The 18,367-nt window shown below is 47.1% G+C and overlaps 1 protein-coding gene across 3 annotated transcripts in view; it reads right to left on the bottom strand.

Annotated features, from left to right (window-relative positions):
- Window positions 1–2,413: 2,413 nt before the first annotated feature.
- LOC101099137 (AGBL carboxypeptidase 4) overlaps window positions 2,414–18,367 on the bottom strand; it is a 1,457,496-nt gene continuing 1,441,542 nt past the window's right edge. Inside the window, exon 13 of one of the 3 annotated variants that reach the window (XM_023258671.2) lies at window positions 2,414–2,572. In XM_023258671.2, the coding sequence (XP_023114439.1) occupies window positions 2,464–2,572 (109 nt within the window). In that variant the 3' untranslated portion in view covers window positions 2,414–2,463. Of the gene's footprint in view, window positions 2,617–12,717; window positions 14,089–18,367 lie in introns of those variants that run through there. The other 2 variants (XM_023258674.2, XM_023258670.2) reach the window with 2 other exon arrangements.

Genomic DNA, 18,367 nt, shown 5'->3' on the forward strand with positions numbered 1-18,367 from the left:
GGGGGCGGGGGGGCAGAGAGAGAGGGAGACACAGAATCGGAAACAGGCTCCAGGCTCCGAGCCATCAGCCCAGAGCCTGACGCGGGGCTCGAACTCACGGACCGCGAGATCGTGACCTGGCTGAAGTCGGACGCTTAACCGACTGCGCCACCCAGGCGCCCCTATCTTATTTTTTTTTAAGTGTATTTATCTGGAGAAAGAGTGTGTGCACGAAAGCAGGGGAGGGGCAGAGGGAGAGGGAGAGTCCTATGCAGGCTCCATGCTCAGCACAGAGCCAGGCGTGATCTTACAACCATGAGATCATGACCTGAGCCAAAACCAAGTCTGACACTTAACTGACTGAGCCACGCAGGCGCCTCTCAAATTTCAAAATTTTCTAAGTGAACAATATTATCAGGACAAAGAAAATGTTAATCATAGAAATTGATGTTAACCTCAAGATTTCAACTATAATAAGAAATAAAGATGGTTGAAACCAAAATATGTATAAAATCTCAAACACTTTGCTTTTGTTTTCCCTTTTCCTGGTCAAATGCACTAGTTATTAAAAGGCAATTCAGCTCTTATGAAATATCAACATGGACCGTTAGTAAGGGTAAGGTTTTGCAAAGGCCTGAGGAGTGTTTAAAACTCGAGTCCTTTGAGTCAAAGCCTAGACTACTGGGTCTTCCTGGGCCCTCTCCATGTTGGTCCTGCTCTGAGACTATTTTTTCTCACAATTTCAGTTCAGGTGTTCTCCTGGCTTCCATTTGTGCTGTTGAGTCCAAGCTGAAGTACCAGTTTGGGGCAACTCCATCAATAAACCAGCATCAATGACTCGTTTGGCCCCACTTGCTTGAGCCAGCTCTAGAGTGATTTCTTCTGAGGACTTCTTGCCTTACCTGCCCCTGCCCCATGTTGAATACCCTTGCACATCAAACTCCATCTGCACACCCAACCTTCCACAACCTCCATTTTTCCCCCACATCTGTAGGCAGAAATTTTTCTTACAAAGGAGAAGACTGATCCACCACCCATACATCCATCCAACCATCCACCTATCCTTCCATCTTTGCACTCAGCAAATAATCACTGTGTGTGCAACTCTGTGCAGGCACTGTGCCAGATCCTTGGGAGGCCGAGTTAACCTGGCCACTGTTCCTACCAAACTTCCCAGCCACGAGATAGCAAAGACAAGGCACTCATGCCTCACTTGGCTCTCCTGTGCCCATGTGGAGCAGATGCTTGTACTGCCTGTCTCCCATCTCCTCAGCCCATCTGATTTCAGTGCAGCCTTAGTGGACAGTTCTGTGTATTTGGCCAGCGTCTTTTTTTTAAGCTTATTTACTTTTGAGAGAGAGAGAGAGACAGAGACAGAGTGTGAGTGGGAGAGGGGCAGAGAGAGAGGGAGACACAGAATCTGAAGCAGCTCCAGGCTGTAAACTGTCAGAACAGAGCCCGACACGGAATTCAAACCCACGAGCCATGAGATCATGACCTGAGCTGAAATTGGATGCTTAGCCCACTGAGCCACTCAGGTGCCCCAAGGGGGGGGGGTCATTTTACACTATTTCTAAGACCCCTAGAGGGATTGAGTCCCCTTTCCCTTCAGTGGTAATTAGCTTATTAGGACACCTGTTACTGCATTTTCTCCCTCTTCTGTCTCAGTTTTGCCTTTTCCTTACTTCTGCTTCCAGGTATCACCTGGAAAGTACACTGCTTGCTCTCAGTTGCTTGTCCTAGTCTCTGCTTTTGGAAGAACCCAAAACTAAGGTACATGGTACCTTTTACAATGGTAGACATTATGAATGAATAAATGAATGAATGAATGATGATATTATAATGAGAGGGGAGGAGGACGCTGCTGGAGGTGAACAAATGACCACCAGCTATTGATAAAGAAAGACCCTGTTACCCCACCATCCATTTACAATGACAGACCATAGCTTCCAAGTATATGTACCAGGGTGGTCGCTTGACTGACCACCTTAGAAATACTGAGCACACGAGTAATGTGAATGTGGCAAATAATAATAGCTATCCTTGAAGCCACACTTCCATTTGTTCACATCGTGTTATTTATTCTTCACAAACTTCCTGTGACCCAGGCATTAATTAATCCTATTTTGTAGGTAAAGAGACCGAAGTTCACAGAGGTGGTTCAAGGTCACATGGTGGCAGAGCTGATCTCAGCCGGATCTGTAAGACACCAGAGCCACACTCTTGTGCCCACCTCTTCACACAGGTCTATTACAACACCCAGGCAGGGTCCCAATACTCCAGTTGCTTGGCAAGCAATTTATAATGCACACCCTTGAAATCAGGGTGTGCCTTTTCACGGGGTCTAGGGCCACCATAGCAGGTCTGTGCAGTGAAGTGTAGTAAATAATGCACAAGTCTGTTACTCACTGTTAACCAAGACTTAAGATAAAGCATTGCTTTATTTATTCTGTCAGGCAGCTCAAGCGTGCTCCATGGTGTCTATTACACAGTGATGTTAATTAGGTCCGCAGCACTGCACCTTCTGTATGCAAGGTTTGCCGTGTCACCCGCTGGTCTCATCTCTCCAGAGGTGTCTGGTTCAGCATCAGGTCTGAGGGCAGAGAGAATCTTTGGGAAGCCGGCATCACCACCATGCTGCTGAGCCAAGTATGAAAATTTACTACCTAGACATCCTGCCTATAGCATTAGTATCTAGTAACTTGATGTGTTTCCAAGGTCACTATGAGACCATCTTTCAGGGTAGGAGATTGGATTAGGAGGAGGAGCTCCTAGAATCCCCAAATGGCAAAACTCCTCAGTGATCGTCTCCTTCAACAGGCTCATTTTATAGATGGGCAAACAGGCTTAGAGAGGGAGAGTGACTTTTCTAAAGGTGTGTAAATGCTAGGGGACTGGAATTAGATATTTTTTGCTTCCATTTCTGGCTCTATCTAATGCATCATTTCAAAGTCCCTTGCCCTCCTCCCCTCCTATTGTATGTAGAATGGCTGTATACAGAGGATGTTCACTACAGCCATTTCCCCTGAAGTTCCTGAATGTAATCCTGTGGATCAGGAAGAGCAATCAGTCCTTTTTTTTTTTTTTTTAATGTAGGCTTCATGCCCATTGCGGAGCCCAACGTGGGGCTTGAACTCAAGACCTGAGCTCAAGACCTGGGCTGAGATCAAGAGTCAAACGCTTAACTGACTGAGCCACCCAGGCTCCCCAGAAATCATTCTTTCGTTCCATTACACAGGTAAGATTGAGGCTCAGAGGGCAAAGATGACGGCCGCTAACTCAGGCTGGAATCCAGGTTTCTGGGTTTCTAACAAACCACTTGGCCTGCCTAAGGGTGAATGAATGAATGAATGAATGGACAAAAGAATGAGGGAATAAATGTTAAACTTTACTAAAGAATGAATTTAGGCATGCGTGATGAACGAGGCTTCATGCAGGAAAGTCCCCATCCTGCGTATTTGCATTTCAACAAAGTCAGAGTCTCCAGCCTCCTGGAGCTGCTCTATGGGCCAGAGCAATGAAGTATTTATTTCACAGCTGTGTACCTCCATTCGGACCACCACTCAGTATTCAGCTCTGCTTAGAGCAGACCCTCAGTGAGTTGAGTGCTTCTAAAAGGGAACAGAAACGAGCGTGCTGGAGCCACAGCATTCAGCAGTCCGGGAGAAATTTGGAGAGGTGCCGGGAGGGGGGAGTTAAGGGAGCAGCCTCTTCCTTCCTAACACCACACCACACCAGCGTTGTTTTGTTTTGTTTACCTTTAATCAAGGCTGGCCTGAAGAAGGAGAAAGAGAGAAACAGGAACACCAAGGCTGAGATACAGGGAAGAGATCTAAACATGAGCTCACCCCCGACGGGGTCAGGCAAAGGGATCTTGGCGAGCTTCCCACCCCAGGGACTGGCCTGGCTGGGATCCACATCAGCCTTCCCTGCGACTGGGGAGGAAAGGTGGCCTTGACATCCTGCTGGGCACAGTCCCAGGGAGGCTGGGCATAGGCGGTGACCCATTAATATGAATGAAATGTTGAGAGATTAGATAGAATTTCAAACAGAAGCTTAACCTAGGACCTCTGAGTAGGAGTTGATGTAAAAATGTGCTTAGAATCTGCAATGATATGTCACTTATATTCAGTAAAGCACGCATAAACATTCACAACTATGAAAAACCATGCATTTTCATACCCAAACATTAAAAAGTTATAAAAGCCTTACACACAATGTAAATATATGTGTTCTCTCTCTCTCTCTCTCTCTCTCACTCACTCAAATCCTACATAATTGATTTCTCTCTTTCACCTCTCCCAGCCTCTCCCCATCCCTCTTTCTTTTTCTCTTTCTCATGGATGCCCTTAGCCTTAAAGTCCGACAGTTTCCTGTATGGGCCTGTGAGCTAGGTTTGTTCCACTCTGCCCAGAGGTGTCAGGGCTTGACCTTATTTACGAACTTCTAGAGGAAGGGAGAAGGGGTGGGCATCAGCCTTACAGAAATGTTCTGCTCAGAGAAGCCACCCCCAGCTTCATTCCCAGCAGCAGCAGCAGCAGCATACTGCAAACTCTCAGGGAAGGGTTACTCTCTGCCTGGCCTTGTGCTTGGCCTTGGGACCTGAGCAATGAGTGAGACCCCAAGAACAATGCAAAGTTGAGCTGGGAAGATAGAGCTGATACACAAGAAAAGTGAAATACAAAGCTATTACTAAGTGCCAGATGAGATGTTTAGACAATAGTTCTCTAGCAGCTCAGAGGAAGAGTTATCTATGAGGGTTGGAAGATCAGGGAAGACTTCCTGGAGGAGGAGTCTTGAAGGATAGGTAGGTATCAGGGCCTCAGAGGAACGGGAAACGACTGGCAAACATAATATGTTTGGTATATTTTGTTGGATGAATGAATGGCAGGATGATCCAGGTCAAAGGCAAGGCATAGACAAAGAGGGAAACTTTATAAGATGTTAGTTCTTAGAAGGGGAGAAAATAGTAGGAAATATTTTTTCACAGTACTGTACTTTCCCATTCTTCCTGTCCGGATCCTCACAATACCCAGGGGTAGGTTGATTGAGGACTATGCTCCCATATCAAAGAATATGAAACTGAAACCAGTCGAAGCTCCGGGATAACTCAAGACAGGGCAAGACGTTTATGTAAAGTCACACGGCCAGACAGTATCAGAGCTGGGAGCAGAACCGGTTTCCTAATGGCTGTGTCTTTAAAGCCTTCTGACTTTACAGTTTGATTTCTGGGGGTGGGGAGTGGGTTGGGGTGGAGGGAGAGGAAGTCTTTGGGATATTTAGAAGGACAAATGCTTGTCGCTGGTGACCAGTCCCTACTTTTTAATGCAGGAATAGGGTCAGGGGTGTGCTAACAGAGGGGCTAGGCCTCCTCTCTACTACCCCAGGCCGACATCTCTCCTGCCATTACAAGTCCAAGGGTAGCTCTCTCTCTGCCTGTTAAGACATTTCGGCAGTTGTTCCAACGAAGAGACTCCGGCCTGGAGGACACGCAGGGACATCCAGCTACGGAGGAGAATGCTAGGGCTGGGCTCAGAGGAATAGGCAAAAGGAGGCCACGACGGGAACAAACACGAGCCAGTGAGCTCCCCGAGGCTTTTTATAAACCAACGCTTTACGTAATTAAATATCCATTGTCTTGTCAGTCTTGGGACAGCACACAAGAAGGTGGAGGGAAAATGGAAAGAACAGAAGCCCCGGAGGCTGGTGACATCCAGGCACTGCCACTTCGGCCAGATTCCTTCACCTCCTGAGCTTCTCCTGGGAGTTGTTGTGAGACCGCGGAAGACAAAGCAACCGTGCAGGGCCTGGGACTGAGCGGGTGCTCGGTAAGGGCAGAGCAGCAGCAGCAGAAACAGTAGCCCTCGCCGTAGATCGGCCGCGGCAGTACTTGCAGTGGTGGTGGGGGTAGTAGTCACAGTCGTCATCACAGTAGTAGTTATCGTAGTAGTAGTAGTAGGTGAACAAGAATAGTAGTAGCAGTAGTAGGAGCAGCAGCACCAATAGTAGCAGGAGCAGCAGCAGCAGTGGTGGTGGTGGTGGTGGTAGTAGTAGTGGTAGCAGTAGTAGTACTAGTGGTAGTAGCAGTAGTAGTAGTAGTAGATGGTGGTAGTAGCAGCAGCAGCAGCAGCAGCAGTAGCGGTGTGGTGGTAGTGGTGGTGATGGTGGTGGTGGTAGTGTCGGTGGTAGTAGTAGATGATGGTAGTAGTAGATGGTTGTAGCAGCAGCAGTAGTCGTGGTAGTAGCAGCAGTAGTGGTGTGGTGGTGGTGGTGGTAGTGGTGGTGGTAGTAGTAGTAGCAGTAGTAGTAGATGGTGGTAGTAGTAGTAGCAGCAGCAGTAGTGGTGGTGGTAGTAGTAGTTGTAGCAGCAGTAGTACTAGTGGTAGTAGCAGTAGTAGTAATAGTAGATGGTGGTAGTAGCAGCAGCAGCAGCAGCAGCAGTGTGGTGCTGGTGGTGGTAGTGGTGGTGGTAGTAGTAGCAGCAGTAGTGGATGGTGGTAGTAGTAGATGGTGGTAGTAGCAGCAGTAGTGGTGGTGGTGGTAGTAGCAGTAGTAGTAATAGTAGATGGTGGTGGTAGTAGTAGCAGCAACAACAGTAATGGTGGTGGTAGTAGTAGGTGTAGCAGCAGTAGTAGTGGATGGTGGTAGTAGTAGATGGTGGTAGTAGCAGCAGTACTGGTGGTGGTGGTTGCAGCAGTAGTAGTAGTAGTTGGTGTTAGTAGTAGTAGCAGCAGCAGCAGTAGTGGTGGTGGTAGTAGTAGTTGTAGCAGCAGTAGTACTAGTGGTAGTAGCAGTAGTAGTAGTAGATGGTGGTAGCAGCAGCAGCAGCAGTAGCGGTGTGGTGGTGGTGGTGGTAGTAGTAGCAGCAGTAGTAGTAGATGGTGGTAGTAGTGACAGCAGTAGCAGCAGCAACAATAGTTGTCTTTGTTGCTGTAAGAAAAAATGGTCCAATTGCCTTGAGCTCTGAACAAGAATCTGGCCATCAAGAAAGGACTAGAGACGAAGTAAATCTATTTCCTCCATCTTCCCCCAGTGAGTATGGCCTTGAAGACTGTCCAGGACTCCAGGTCCAAAGCACTCGCTCCACCACACCACGCCACCCTTCGTGCTGAGTTGGAACTCTGTCCCACAGGTAAAGGGAGCCACGGAGGAAGTCTGAGCAGCGGAACGTCTCCAAGAGCTCAGTGCTCTGGGAAGAGGAGTCTGTAGTCAGGATCCAGTTATGAGGAGACGCTCAGGATGGTGTTTGGGATTTGAGACTCGTTCTCTCTTTTATTCTGCTACACTCACACTGAGTGCCTCTGATGTGTCTGGAACTGTGGTAGGCGCTATAAGGGGTACAGAGATGAGAAAAACCCAATCTCTGCTCTCTAAGAAATGAAACGATACTGGGGGAGAGGACAGTCGTGGTAGTGGAATAACTGATAAATAGAGACATAAGTGCTGGGGACACGAGGAAAGGAGGGACTTAATTCCAGCTGAGGGGACTGGGGTGGATGCCACGGAGCTGGGATATCCGAGCTAAGTCTTGAATGACGAGAAGAATTTTCTTTAGTTAAGAAGAGTAGAAATGGTGGATGGATCTGAGAGACACTGAACAGACTGAACCATCAGGATGTGGCAGCTGATCAGAAGGGAGGTTGAAAGGCACAAAATTAGGATGACATCCAGGTTCCTGAGTCAGACATTTGATCTGAAAGAGGTGCCACAAACGTGGGGTCACATTTTATAGAGATCCTGTAAGCACCTCTGGAGAGAGAGTGAGGAAGTTAGCAGGACAGCATCGGGAGGCAGGATGGGGAAAGAGGGGCTGTTACAGCAATTCAGGTAGGACATGATGGCGGGAGTGAACGGGAGGGAGTGAATGGGAAGGCAAGGGGAGTGGAAGGAAGATGCACAGCAAGCCTGTCGGAAGTGTTTCTCCATTTTAATGATGAGGAAAGTAAACTGCTTTAAATGACTCACAAGGCAAAAATTGCAAGTGGTGGAGCTGAGATTAAATCTCAAGTCTAGGGACTCCAGAGTCACTCCCTTACACCGCTTGCAGGCAGACATATCACAGAGGCAGAAGCAGCGGGCTTTGGGGCCTGGCTGGCCGCGCGGGGAGAGGAAAAGAAGGGAGTTGAGCCAATGGCAAGGCTTCTGGCTGGGGCGACTAGGTGGGAGAAGACATTAACCCAGACAGACGATGCCAGGGAGAGAAGCAGATTTGGATTGAAGATTGACATAAGGTCAGCCAAAAATAGATCCCAGGTCTTTGGGGACAAGCAAATTCTGAGCATCAAGGAGCTAGAAGAGGCGTCACAAGGATAACTTTCTGAACTGGCCAGGCTTAGCACTGAGGTTTGGCGTTGAACCAAAGGACAGTGGGGTGTGGCAGAGGCGGGCTGCTGCCTTGGCCCTGTCCTACTTATTTCCCAGCTGTGGACCACAGTCAAGGGACTTTACTGCACTGATCTGTTTCTTCATCTGCAAGATGGGGAGTAAGCCCTGTGCTTACCGCAAGTGCCGGGAGCTGGGTGACAGCAGGAAGAGGTACCAGAGGGGAGAATGCTCAGGGAGGTCTGAGTTGCAGCCAGCACGGCACATCGGTGTGAACTTCAGAGACCATCCCTGAGAAGGTGCGTGCAAATCACAGACAACACAGAAAGGGCCTCTAATAAATCCTGCTAAAAATCTTTTGTTATTTTAATAAAACAAGATATCTCGCAGAACCTATACTCCTTTCTCTTTTTAGTTTTGCCAGTCCTGCCTCATTTCAGGTTTGGGACCGTTGTGCCCAACACTATCTTCCCCTCTTTTTCAGAGCCCCAACTTACAAAGCCTCTCTCCTCTTCCTCACGGGTTCAGGGCCCTTGCCACTACCCCACTCCCAACATTTGTTCATTCCACACTCAGTGAGCACAGCCCCTGGTGCATGATCTCTGTTAATGCTGAAGCCACGATGATGAATAAAACCTAGGTCCCTGGCCTGACGCTGATCCCTCAGCGTGACTGTCACTTTTCTGGACACTTCTCTCACCCCTGTCCTCTACTCAGGAAGAATTTTTACCCCTGTCTGTATGTCAGTGGAGCATAAACAGAATTTTCAGCTCCAAGAGAAGGGGTTTTCAGCCTTAGCAAGCAAGTAAGGGGCAAATAGGGATGGAGTTGTTTTGAGGAAAGAGTTCTACTCTATGCCAGGTATTTTATAGGTGTTATTATAGTTTTTAGACAACTTTCACTGAGGTATAATTGATATAGGAAAACTGCACAAATTTAATGTATACTATGTGATGAGTTTGCACATATGGAAGCCTCTGTGATACCAGCTCCAATCAAGGTAATGGACATGTCCGTTGCCTTTAAAAGTTTCCTTGGGGGTGCCTGGGTGGCTCAGTCGGTTGAGCGTCCGACTTCAGCTGAGGTCACGATCTCGCGGTCCGTGAGTTTGAGCCCCGCGTCGGGCTCTGGGCTGATGGCTCGGAGCCTGGAGCCTGCTTCCGATTCTGTGTCTCCCTCGCTCTCTGCCCCTCCCCCATTCATGCTGTGTCTCTCTCTGTCTCAAAAATAAATAAATGTTAAAAAAAAAAGTTTCCTTGTACCTCTTTTTTGTTGTTTTTTGTTTTTGTTGTTGTTGTTACTGTTGCTATAAGAACTTAACATGAGCTCTACTGTCTTAACAAATGTCTAGGTGCACAATACAATATTAACTACAGACATTCTGTTGTACATAGATTTCATTACATTAATCCTCACAATAACTACGGGGGTTAGATTATCCTTCCCAGGGCTTAAAGAGGTTAAATTCTTTTCCCAAAGCCATACAGCTAGTTAATAGAAGAGCTGGGATTCACATTTGGTTTTATCTGAGTTTTTAAACCCAGGCTGCTCTTATGACATTATAACGTCTGCCTTCTTCTGTCTGCTCTGGTGCCCCTCTGGCTAAGCTGAGCCATGAGGAAAGGATCTCTACTCTTGGTGCCCTTAAAATGCTCGGGAGGCAGGACTCAGTGGAAGAATTCTGAACAACAATTGGGGGACACTGTAGGGTCAGCTCACACACTCCAGAAGAAAGGAGATTATCTGCATGGGGTTAGTAACCCAGAGGGTGCCTGGATGGGTCCTGCAATGACTACCTAGCTGAGCTTCCAGAAGCCCTGGGAGATATAGAAGTCTCTGCATGTCAAGTGATAAATGGGCCACTTGCCCAAACCCTACCTTGTTGGGTGTGCTCAGCATGAACTCAGGCAGGTGTGTGGGAGCGAGAGACAGGAAGAAGACAAGGTTTCAGCAACAGGTGCTAAAAAGTCCTGAAATTCTTACTCATACACCGACCTAGAAACTTACGTATTTCCTGCCTCTCTCCCCATTCCCTGCTACATCTAAGTGATGCCATTGGTCACTTGTTATTCTGCTTTCACCTGTTCTCCTGTTTTGACCTGATTTTCCCTAGAGACCAATGGAGAGGGCCCAGTATAGAGCAGTAGAAAGGGAGCTGGTTTTGAATCCAGATTTTCACAAGATGAATGGTAACAAAGGATTTTACTTTTAGGAGCCTCAATTTTCTCACCTGGGCAAAGTGAAAAAATGATACCTCAAGGGACCGTTGGGAAAATTAAATAAGACAATGGATGCAAAGGCATCTAGCACAATGTGTGGCACACAGCAAATGCCCAATAAATACTCGGCAGGTGTATGAATTGAGGCTCAATGAATGTTAATCACTCCAGACTTCCATGGTTGGCATTACTCTTACTACTTAGGAAAATGAGCCAGAGTCCTCTTACATAGGTCTTAGGTATGTCATTTATCATTGGAAAGGACTCAAGCTCATCCCGTGCCCCTGCCCCAAAGGCAACCGGGAAATCTGTGAGCTAAAGGTCCCCTCCTGCCGCGGGCATTGTCACCAGAGGCAGGTGACTCAGCATCTGCTGTGAGCTTCTGCACAATGAATCTGGGTGGCCTCTGGCTTGCCTACCATAGCTTTTGACAATAAACAGACCTTTAGTCCTGTCTCTGAGCCTCTGGTCTAGAGGAGAACAAAGTTGGCAGTGTTCACGGAAAAATGTGTGAGGGCCGGGTAGAAGACCAGTATGTCTCTCCCTCTCCACCCTTCCTTTTGGCGGAGATATCTCACTTTCCTCAGAACAGTGGGTCGGTAGCCCTTTCTACCCACTTGTGTCTGGATGCAGAGATGAGGGTGAGCAGGCAAGAAGAGAGGCTGGAGCGCCCCCTGCTGGGGCTGGGGCAGCTAGTAGCTTCTGGCTGGTTCACCTGCCAGATGGGCGCTGTCTTCTGTCTATCTCCTTGCTGAAAACCTTCTTGTGTAACGTGAGACCATAGTTATAACTTGGTCCAAGAAATCTGGGGAGTTGCTGAACAGGCCAAGGTCACAGGGAGGTCCACTGGCAACCCCTGGTCTCTTGGATAGCCCTTTCCTCTCTGCTCCACCAATGGAAAGAAGCAGTAATCCTATTGCAAACATATCCTACAGTCTGCCTCATAGCTATGCATTTTTCCCTCTTAAGGAATTCTAAATGTTGGCAGGGTCCATATGCTGTAATTCAGAGACATTTAATATCATTTGTTTAGCATTAGATGATACTTTTTATACTGTAAACTCCATTCTTTGACATCAAGAATGTAACCACCTGCCTCATGCCATTCCCCTCCAGAGTTACAGACCAGGAGATGATGCCACAGAGCATCCAGCATCCTCCCAGGGAAGGAGCCCCTTCCATTTCTTCCATGAAAGATGTTCATTAAGACTGTTTGCACACATCTGATAACGGGGAGCTTGCTGTCTCCCTACAAAGCACATCCATTGGCCAGAAACTATTTGCTAGAAAGTTTTCCTCATATTTTGAGCTGACATCTGTCTTATTGAGACTACCTCCCTGGATTTGGTTCTTACCTTTGGCAACACAGAACAGGTTTGTTTCTTTTGGACAAAAAGAACATCCAAGATGTTCTTTCAGCTTTTTAGACATTGTGATCTCACTTTCCTACTTCCGCTCCCTCTTATTTTTCATCTCAGGGATAAACAGCTCATCTCCTCATCTGTTTTCAATGGGAAATTATTTGCAGACACCTCACCATCTTGGTCATATCCCAAATAATACAGCTGTCTCTTACTGACCACCCTTGCCGACACTTCCCAGCCCTCAGTTTGTTAAACCTACGTAACAACTGTAATAAGGCAGGTCTCACTGTTACCGTCTTACAGGTGAGGAAACTAAGATTCAGACAGATAAAATAGCTTGCCCAAGATCACACAGATGTTAAAAGGCAGAAACAGGGTTTGGATGCAGAGTTAGATCCTAGAGTTTTAACCCGCCAGCATGCCTGGGGTTGTGAGGCCTGTGATCCAATTAATGAATGCAGTTTTTAAAAAGTGGGGGGCCTAAATATGGCCACAACATTATGGAAACAGTCTGACCAGGAAAAATAGATCTGGACTGTCACCATGCCTATTTTCTGCAGCCTGCCTCTGTTCATGCTGTCTCCAGAGACGCTGTCATTTCTGAAAGACCTGCCATGCTCTTGGCTCACATTGAGCTGGTTGCACTCAGCTAAACTCCCCAGGACTCTGACACAGGAACTGCTGGAAAGTCAAGTCTTGACTGTTCATCCTCATCCTGATGACAGAGACCCTGACAGCAAAGTGCGAGTTACACCAGATTGGGTTGGCTGGCTGGTTCTTGCGGGAGTGGAAGACCTAAAGGGAAGGGCGCCAAGAACGTTCAGAGCAACAGAAGAGCTGCATAAACCACTTTATTTGTGTCCCTCTGGACAATAAGAACCCAGAGGAGAAGCTGTATATACAACACAACATTTGTAGCCAACTAACATGTGGTTCTTTGTTATCATTTCTGAAAACCAATAAGCAAAGAGAGAATAAGCTTTGCTTTCCATTTTTGCAACAAACTTTAAAAATCTCCAACCCAAAGCAAAAGAATGCTTAACTGGAGCTTTGTGCTAAAGGCCCTATCTCCCTTGAGCCTCCCTTCCTCTCCCTATCTCCAAATCCTCATTTCCGGGAGGTCATTTTAATTAGCAGGCTGTCATGGTGACTCAGCCTGCTGCTTCACAGACAGGAAGGGAGCAGACTCCCCTGGACCCATTCATCATACAAAGGCACTTTACTCTTTAGAAAAATGCACAAGATTTAGCTTTCCCACCTTGGGAATTGCTACTGCTGCTGATTTATTTTATCATCCCCTTGCCTTCGCGGGGCCGGGGGGGGGGGGGTGCATTCTCTCGCCTTCTACATCTCCTTTACCTGGCGACCAGCCTCCCCCCATCGCAGAGTATCCATGCCCACGTCTTCAGTGGCCAGGTGTGACACTGGAATCTGGCGATGTGAACCATGATAGACCTTTTGGAAGCAGTGACCAATACTTTTTGTCTTTGGAGCTAAGGTTTCAGTTAAGCTCCCCAGGTCATTGGGAAATGCATGCAGCTGATAGGCACAGTGACAATATGCCTCAGACCGCTGCGATTTCAAAAATTCTGTCCCATTGTTCCCAGCAGTACATTCGTCTTTGGGTTGTATGTGTTGTTGATGGTGTTTTGGATCAGTGAGCACGGACAGTGCACTTCTAAAACTGTAAACAACCGTCACCTAGTCCCAAAGTAGCTCTACAACTTTAAAAGGTAAAGGGGCTTCAAAAGCACTGACCTGAGATGTGACAAACCTCTCAAAAGGGGTGTGTAGCTTTTCCTCTTCCTGTGAGGATCTCTGTGTTGTGGAAAATAGCATCTGTACTTGAGTGGTTTGAGCCTCCTATTTTGTTCCTGAGCCTTATGCTGAAGTCCCACAATTGATTTTCCATTGGTAAAAGGGAAAACTGATGACGAAATTTCTCATATTTTCCTTCCCTTTCCCTAGCTTATTCATTATCTCACACCCCTTATTTTGGAAACTAGAGAAGGGTGATTGATTTCATGCCCCAGCAGAAAATGCATGCTCCCACCTCCACAAGACCTCCCTGGACCCCATGTCCTTAAAAAGAGTTTGAAGGGTCTTTGTGGTTCACTGAGCTCTTCTTGTCCCCTTTGCCGTTGGGGTGGTTCCTGGCTGGGCCCCGCGTGAGTGGGTACTTGTAGGGAGGGGGCTTTTCTTTCCTGCAAAGAGGAGATAACAGAAAGAGAGAAGAAAGACAGCACATACATACACCAGATTGAAATCTTTTCTGTGCGTGTCTATCTCCCCCACTGAATTTTGACTTCCTGGGAGCAGTGGCTTGTCTTCCTCTTCTCTGTGTCCCAGAAACCCAACCCAGGGTCTGGTTCAAAGCAGGCATCAAAACTCAACAAAGGACTGCTAGATGGATGGATGCATACTTGAGTCTCAGGACCGAGCACCCAACACAATGCCCTTAACACTACTCTTCAGTACCTGCCTTCTCTCTGTTAGGCTCACCTGCTAGACTATGAGCTCCTTTGCAGACAGGGACCAAGTTTTATCCATTTTTGCATTTTCCCTCATATAGGACCTTGTTTGTTATGTTGTTGGCTGATGAGCTGATGTGCCATTCATTCATGTATTGGACTAAGATTTGTTTGCAGTGGAAAGGGTAGGCTTTAGAGCCAGGAAGAACTCACTAGAGTTCCCAGGTCGGCTATGTAGGAGAGGTGCTATCTTGGGAAAGTTATTTAACCTCCATGGGCTTTATTTGTAAAATGGGGATAAAATATTGCAATCTTGCAGGGCTGTTGTGAGGTGAAATGATATGAGTAAATGTACCTACAGCAGTCTCTCTTTGCCTGCTGTAATTTACAAAGTCATGGTGCTGGATATTAGGTATGGTCCCATGGCCTCTGGAGACGACAAAGATGAGTCAGACATTGATGTTGTCATCAAGTTGCTTACAATTTAGTAAAGGAGACAGTTGCACAAAATACACAAAATAAGAATTACAAAGCACGAAAAGAAAGTGGTGAACACCATACATATGGAATCTCTCTTGGGCTGTTTGAGTTAGGACTGAAGAAGCAACTTTCTGGAGCCCCTCACACTCTGACCTTGGGGTACCCATTTTCCTTCATTGTTGAGGAGTCATGAATAAGGTCAAAACGTAAAAGGTGGCAGTACACAAAAGGGACACCTTGCCCCAACATCTCTCCCCGACCGGGAGACCTCGCTGTTGGAAATTCCACTCACTGCAGGACCCAGCTAACCTGCCAAAGCTGTCTAGCATGGACAAGATACTCCTAGGCCTCAGGACCCATTTACAACCCAGAGTACACGCTTGTAATGTTGTTTACAGGCAACGTGCTCTTGAAGTCCCCTCCCTTCTCTCTATCTTCCGTTTCTTCATTTCTAAAATAGGGAAAAGAGCCCATGTCCTTCCTGCCTCATAGACTCTGGTAAATAAATGGGTGTTAGGGGAGAGCTTTGCAAATTACAGGGTGCCATTCATATGTCATTGAGGGCTGTGGTTCTTAATACCAAAGGGAGCATGAGAAGTAGATGGGTATGTTTTCATGGGGGTAAAGGAGGGTGTACTTCCCCTAGAGAGGCAAGCTCAGTACAGTCACAAGTGGGGCAGCCCTAGGTAGATGGTGGCATGGGAGAAGGCATGCAGTGGCCATGGAGGAGTGTGAATGTGCAAATGACTGATAAAGAGCTTCTGTAACTGAAGATGGGGGCAAAGAGAGAGAAAAGGCATTGGAAGGCAAATACCCCATACATCCGGGCCTCTGTTCCTCTTCCTATAATGCCTACTTCCACCTCTCCAGACTCACTTGGGAAGCAGACTTCCCAGAAAATAAGCTCCTTCCTCCTCAAGGCTCCTGCAGTACTTTGTGCCTCACCCTTGGTACACCATTTTCTAGGTAGTTCTTTTCCTATCTGTTTTTCTCACTAGATTGTGAGTTTAATGCATTTGCTCTTTCTCTAGAACTCCTAAGCAAAATTCAGGCCTGGCATGGATTAGGAGCTTGAGGAGTGTTGGATGAGTAAAAAATGAACTTTTGGTCTTCTCCTTACCATCTCCATTGCTCTAAACATCAGAATGTCATTGCCTCAGAATGTGTCTTTTTAGGCCCCACCTCCTGCCTTCCACCCTATCTCCAACATGGAATACCCTCTCTCCTTTTTCTGTTTCACCCATTTAAGAGCTACATGTCCTTTAAAAGCAATTTCAAACCCCACTTCCTCCCTGAAGCCCCCTTGGGATAGTCCTGCTGGCTGCAAATGCTGGCCAGATGGGAAGGGAATTTCTGGTTGGCTGTCACTGTTCTTTCCTAAACGTGAAGGGGCTGAAGTCAATAATTCTTAGGGGCTTCTTCAGTTTTACCATTCTAGAATTCATACATTTGGGGCTTATTTAGGGTTTACTCCCTGCTAGGCTGTGCACGGTGCACTAAAGATACAGGAGTGACCCAACGTAGCCCCTTAAGGAGAAACCTGTCTAGTGGAGAAGCCAGATGTGCAAAGTGCCATGACAATACTCTATGGGACATGCAATGCTACAGGTGTGTGCAAAATGCAGTTAGGTATCCAGTAAAGAGGAAGCAGGTCTATCTAAGGTGGAGAACAGGGACAGTGAAGCAGAGGTGTGATGTTTCCACTGGACTTGAAAAGTATATAGGAATTCACCATCTAGAGACAAAATGGAAGAACATTCCAGGAAGAGGAAAAAAAGGATGAACAAAGACATAGAAGCATGGACGCAGTTGATCTGTTCATACTGAAGCATGAGGTGTAAAGTGGTAGGAAGCAGATGGGGTGGAGGGGGTGCTCACAGGGGAAGAGGTGTGCTGGCAAGCTGTGAATGAAACTCAAGTTGTAAGCCAGAGCTTTGAATAGCAAGAAGAGGAACTGGAACACTACCCTGAAGGTAATGGGGAGCCTTGGAAGGTTTTTGAGAGGGAGTATAACCTGATATGTAGCTGAGCACTTTCCCACACTGTTTGGTATCTTGTCATGTTACATGCCTTTCTCTGTAATCTAGGCTCCTGATGGGTGGGGGCTCTCTATGTCCCCTAATACCCAGGGCACAGCCTGGCACATGGTGGGCTCCAGTGTGTTGAAGAGCTGATCATTCCCACCCATCAACATACACATTAAAACTCCACCATGGATCCGGCCTTCCCAGCCTGTCCCTGAGCCTAAGCCCACCCCACACTCAGAGACCAGCCCACCTTCCACACTCATGCTCTGTCTCCCCACAGAGGCTCACCTGTCCTGTTCATTTTTTCTGATTTTCATCCACCTTGATGGGACCTTTTCAGCTTTAGTTCTGTAGCTATGTTACTGTGGTCCAGAGAAGTGTGTGGTCTCAGCTTTGGTCATCAAGGCCACATCCCTGAGGCTATGCTTTTGGGCCCACACTGCTGACCCACCCAAGGGACCCTCTCTGAAGGGTGGCCTGGCACCCAATAGGCTCCCATCAGCACATGGGTGTAAACTGACATATTATGATTATCCACAGAGATGAGAGAAAACAAAGATTAATTTTGAGTCAAAACATGTAATTTTCCTTTAAAATCAGAACTACTCTTCCACTTATATTATTTGATGCTTGGGTGGAAAATAATACCAAAAAAGGGGACAAGCTCAAGTCCCAAATCAGAGCCTGTGTCCTCCTGGCAATTCATTTCTCAAGGCCTGCCGACCAACTGAGGGTTCAGTGATACTCATAGTTTGATGAGACCGAGGTGTGAGATGTGAGGATGGAGAGGGAGTTTGTTTTGTTTTAAATTTAAGGGTGGGTGCGTTTACCTCAAGTCTTCAAGGCTGGTAATTTTGAGGAGTGAATCTCCAGCTCTTTTCTAAAGAGGCTCCAAAGCTTAGAGCAAAGAGGTCCAGTGAAAGGTTGAACCCAGGGCCCCGAGAGTTCCTTGCATCCTTTCCATCCAGTTTCAGGTTCCCACGTCCTGGCCATCTGGAGGAACTCTTTGCTAACTGATGCTGAGAACAGCAGCCTGGGGGTCGTGGGGCTGGGGCTCTAGTCCTGGTTGTGACCAGTGCTGTGTGCCCCCTGGGCCTCAGCTTCCTCATCTGCATTATGAAGAGGGCCTGAACGATTGCTAGTCTCCCCCAGTGTCAACACCATTTCACCGACAGTGCAACAAGCTAGAAAGAAGTCTAAGGGATCAAAATAATTTTATTCAGGCTGACAGAGGACCTGAAAGAGACAATCCCCAAATTAACTTGTAAATGAGATTCTAAGAATTCTTTTGAGTGTTCTAAAGCTTTGAATTTTTGAGAACTTTAACCAATCAAGAATGACTTCTAAGAATGAACTGAGCACTTTACTCTAGAGGTGAGCTCCTCAAAGGCAGGCAGGGTCATGCCCTAATCACTTACTCATTCAAGCACCTCTCTCCCCCCAGGGCCTGGCATAAAGTGCTGGTTTTCCTGAGTGAATGAATGAGGGAATGAATACAGGCTCAG

This window comes from Felis catus, chromosome C1 (assembly GCF_018350175.1).
Source record: "Felis catus isolate Fca126 chromosome C1, F.catus_Fca126_mat1.0, whole genome shotgun sequence".
Taxonomy (NCBI): Eukaryota; Metazoa; Chordata; class Mammalia; order Carnivora; family Felidae; genus Felis; species Felis catus.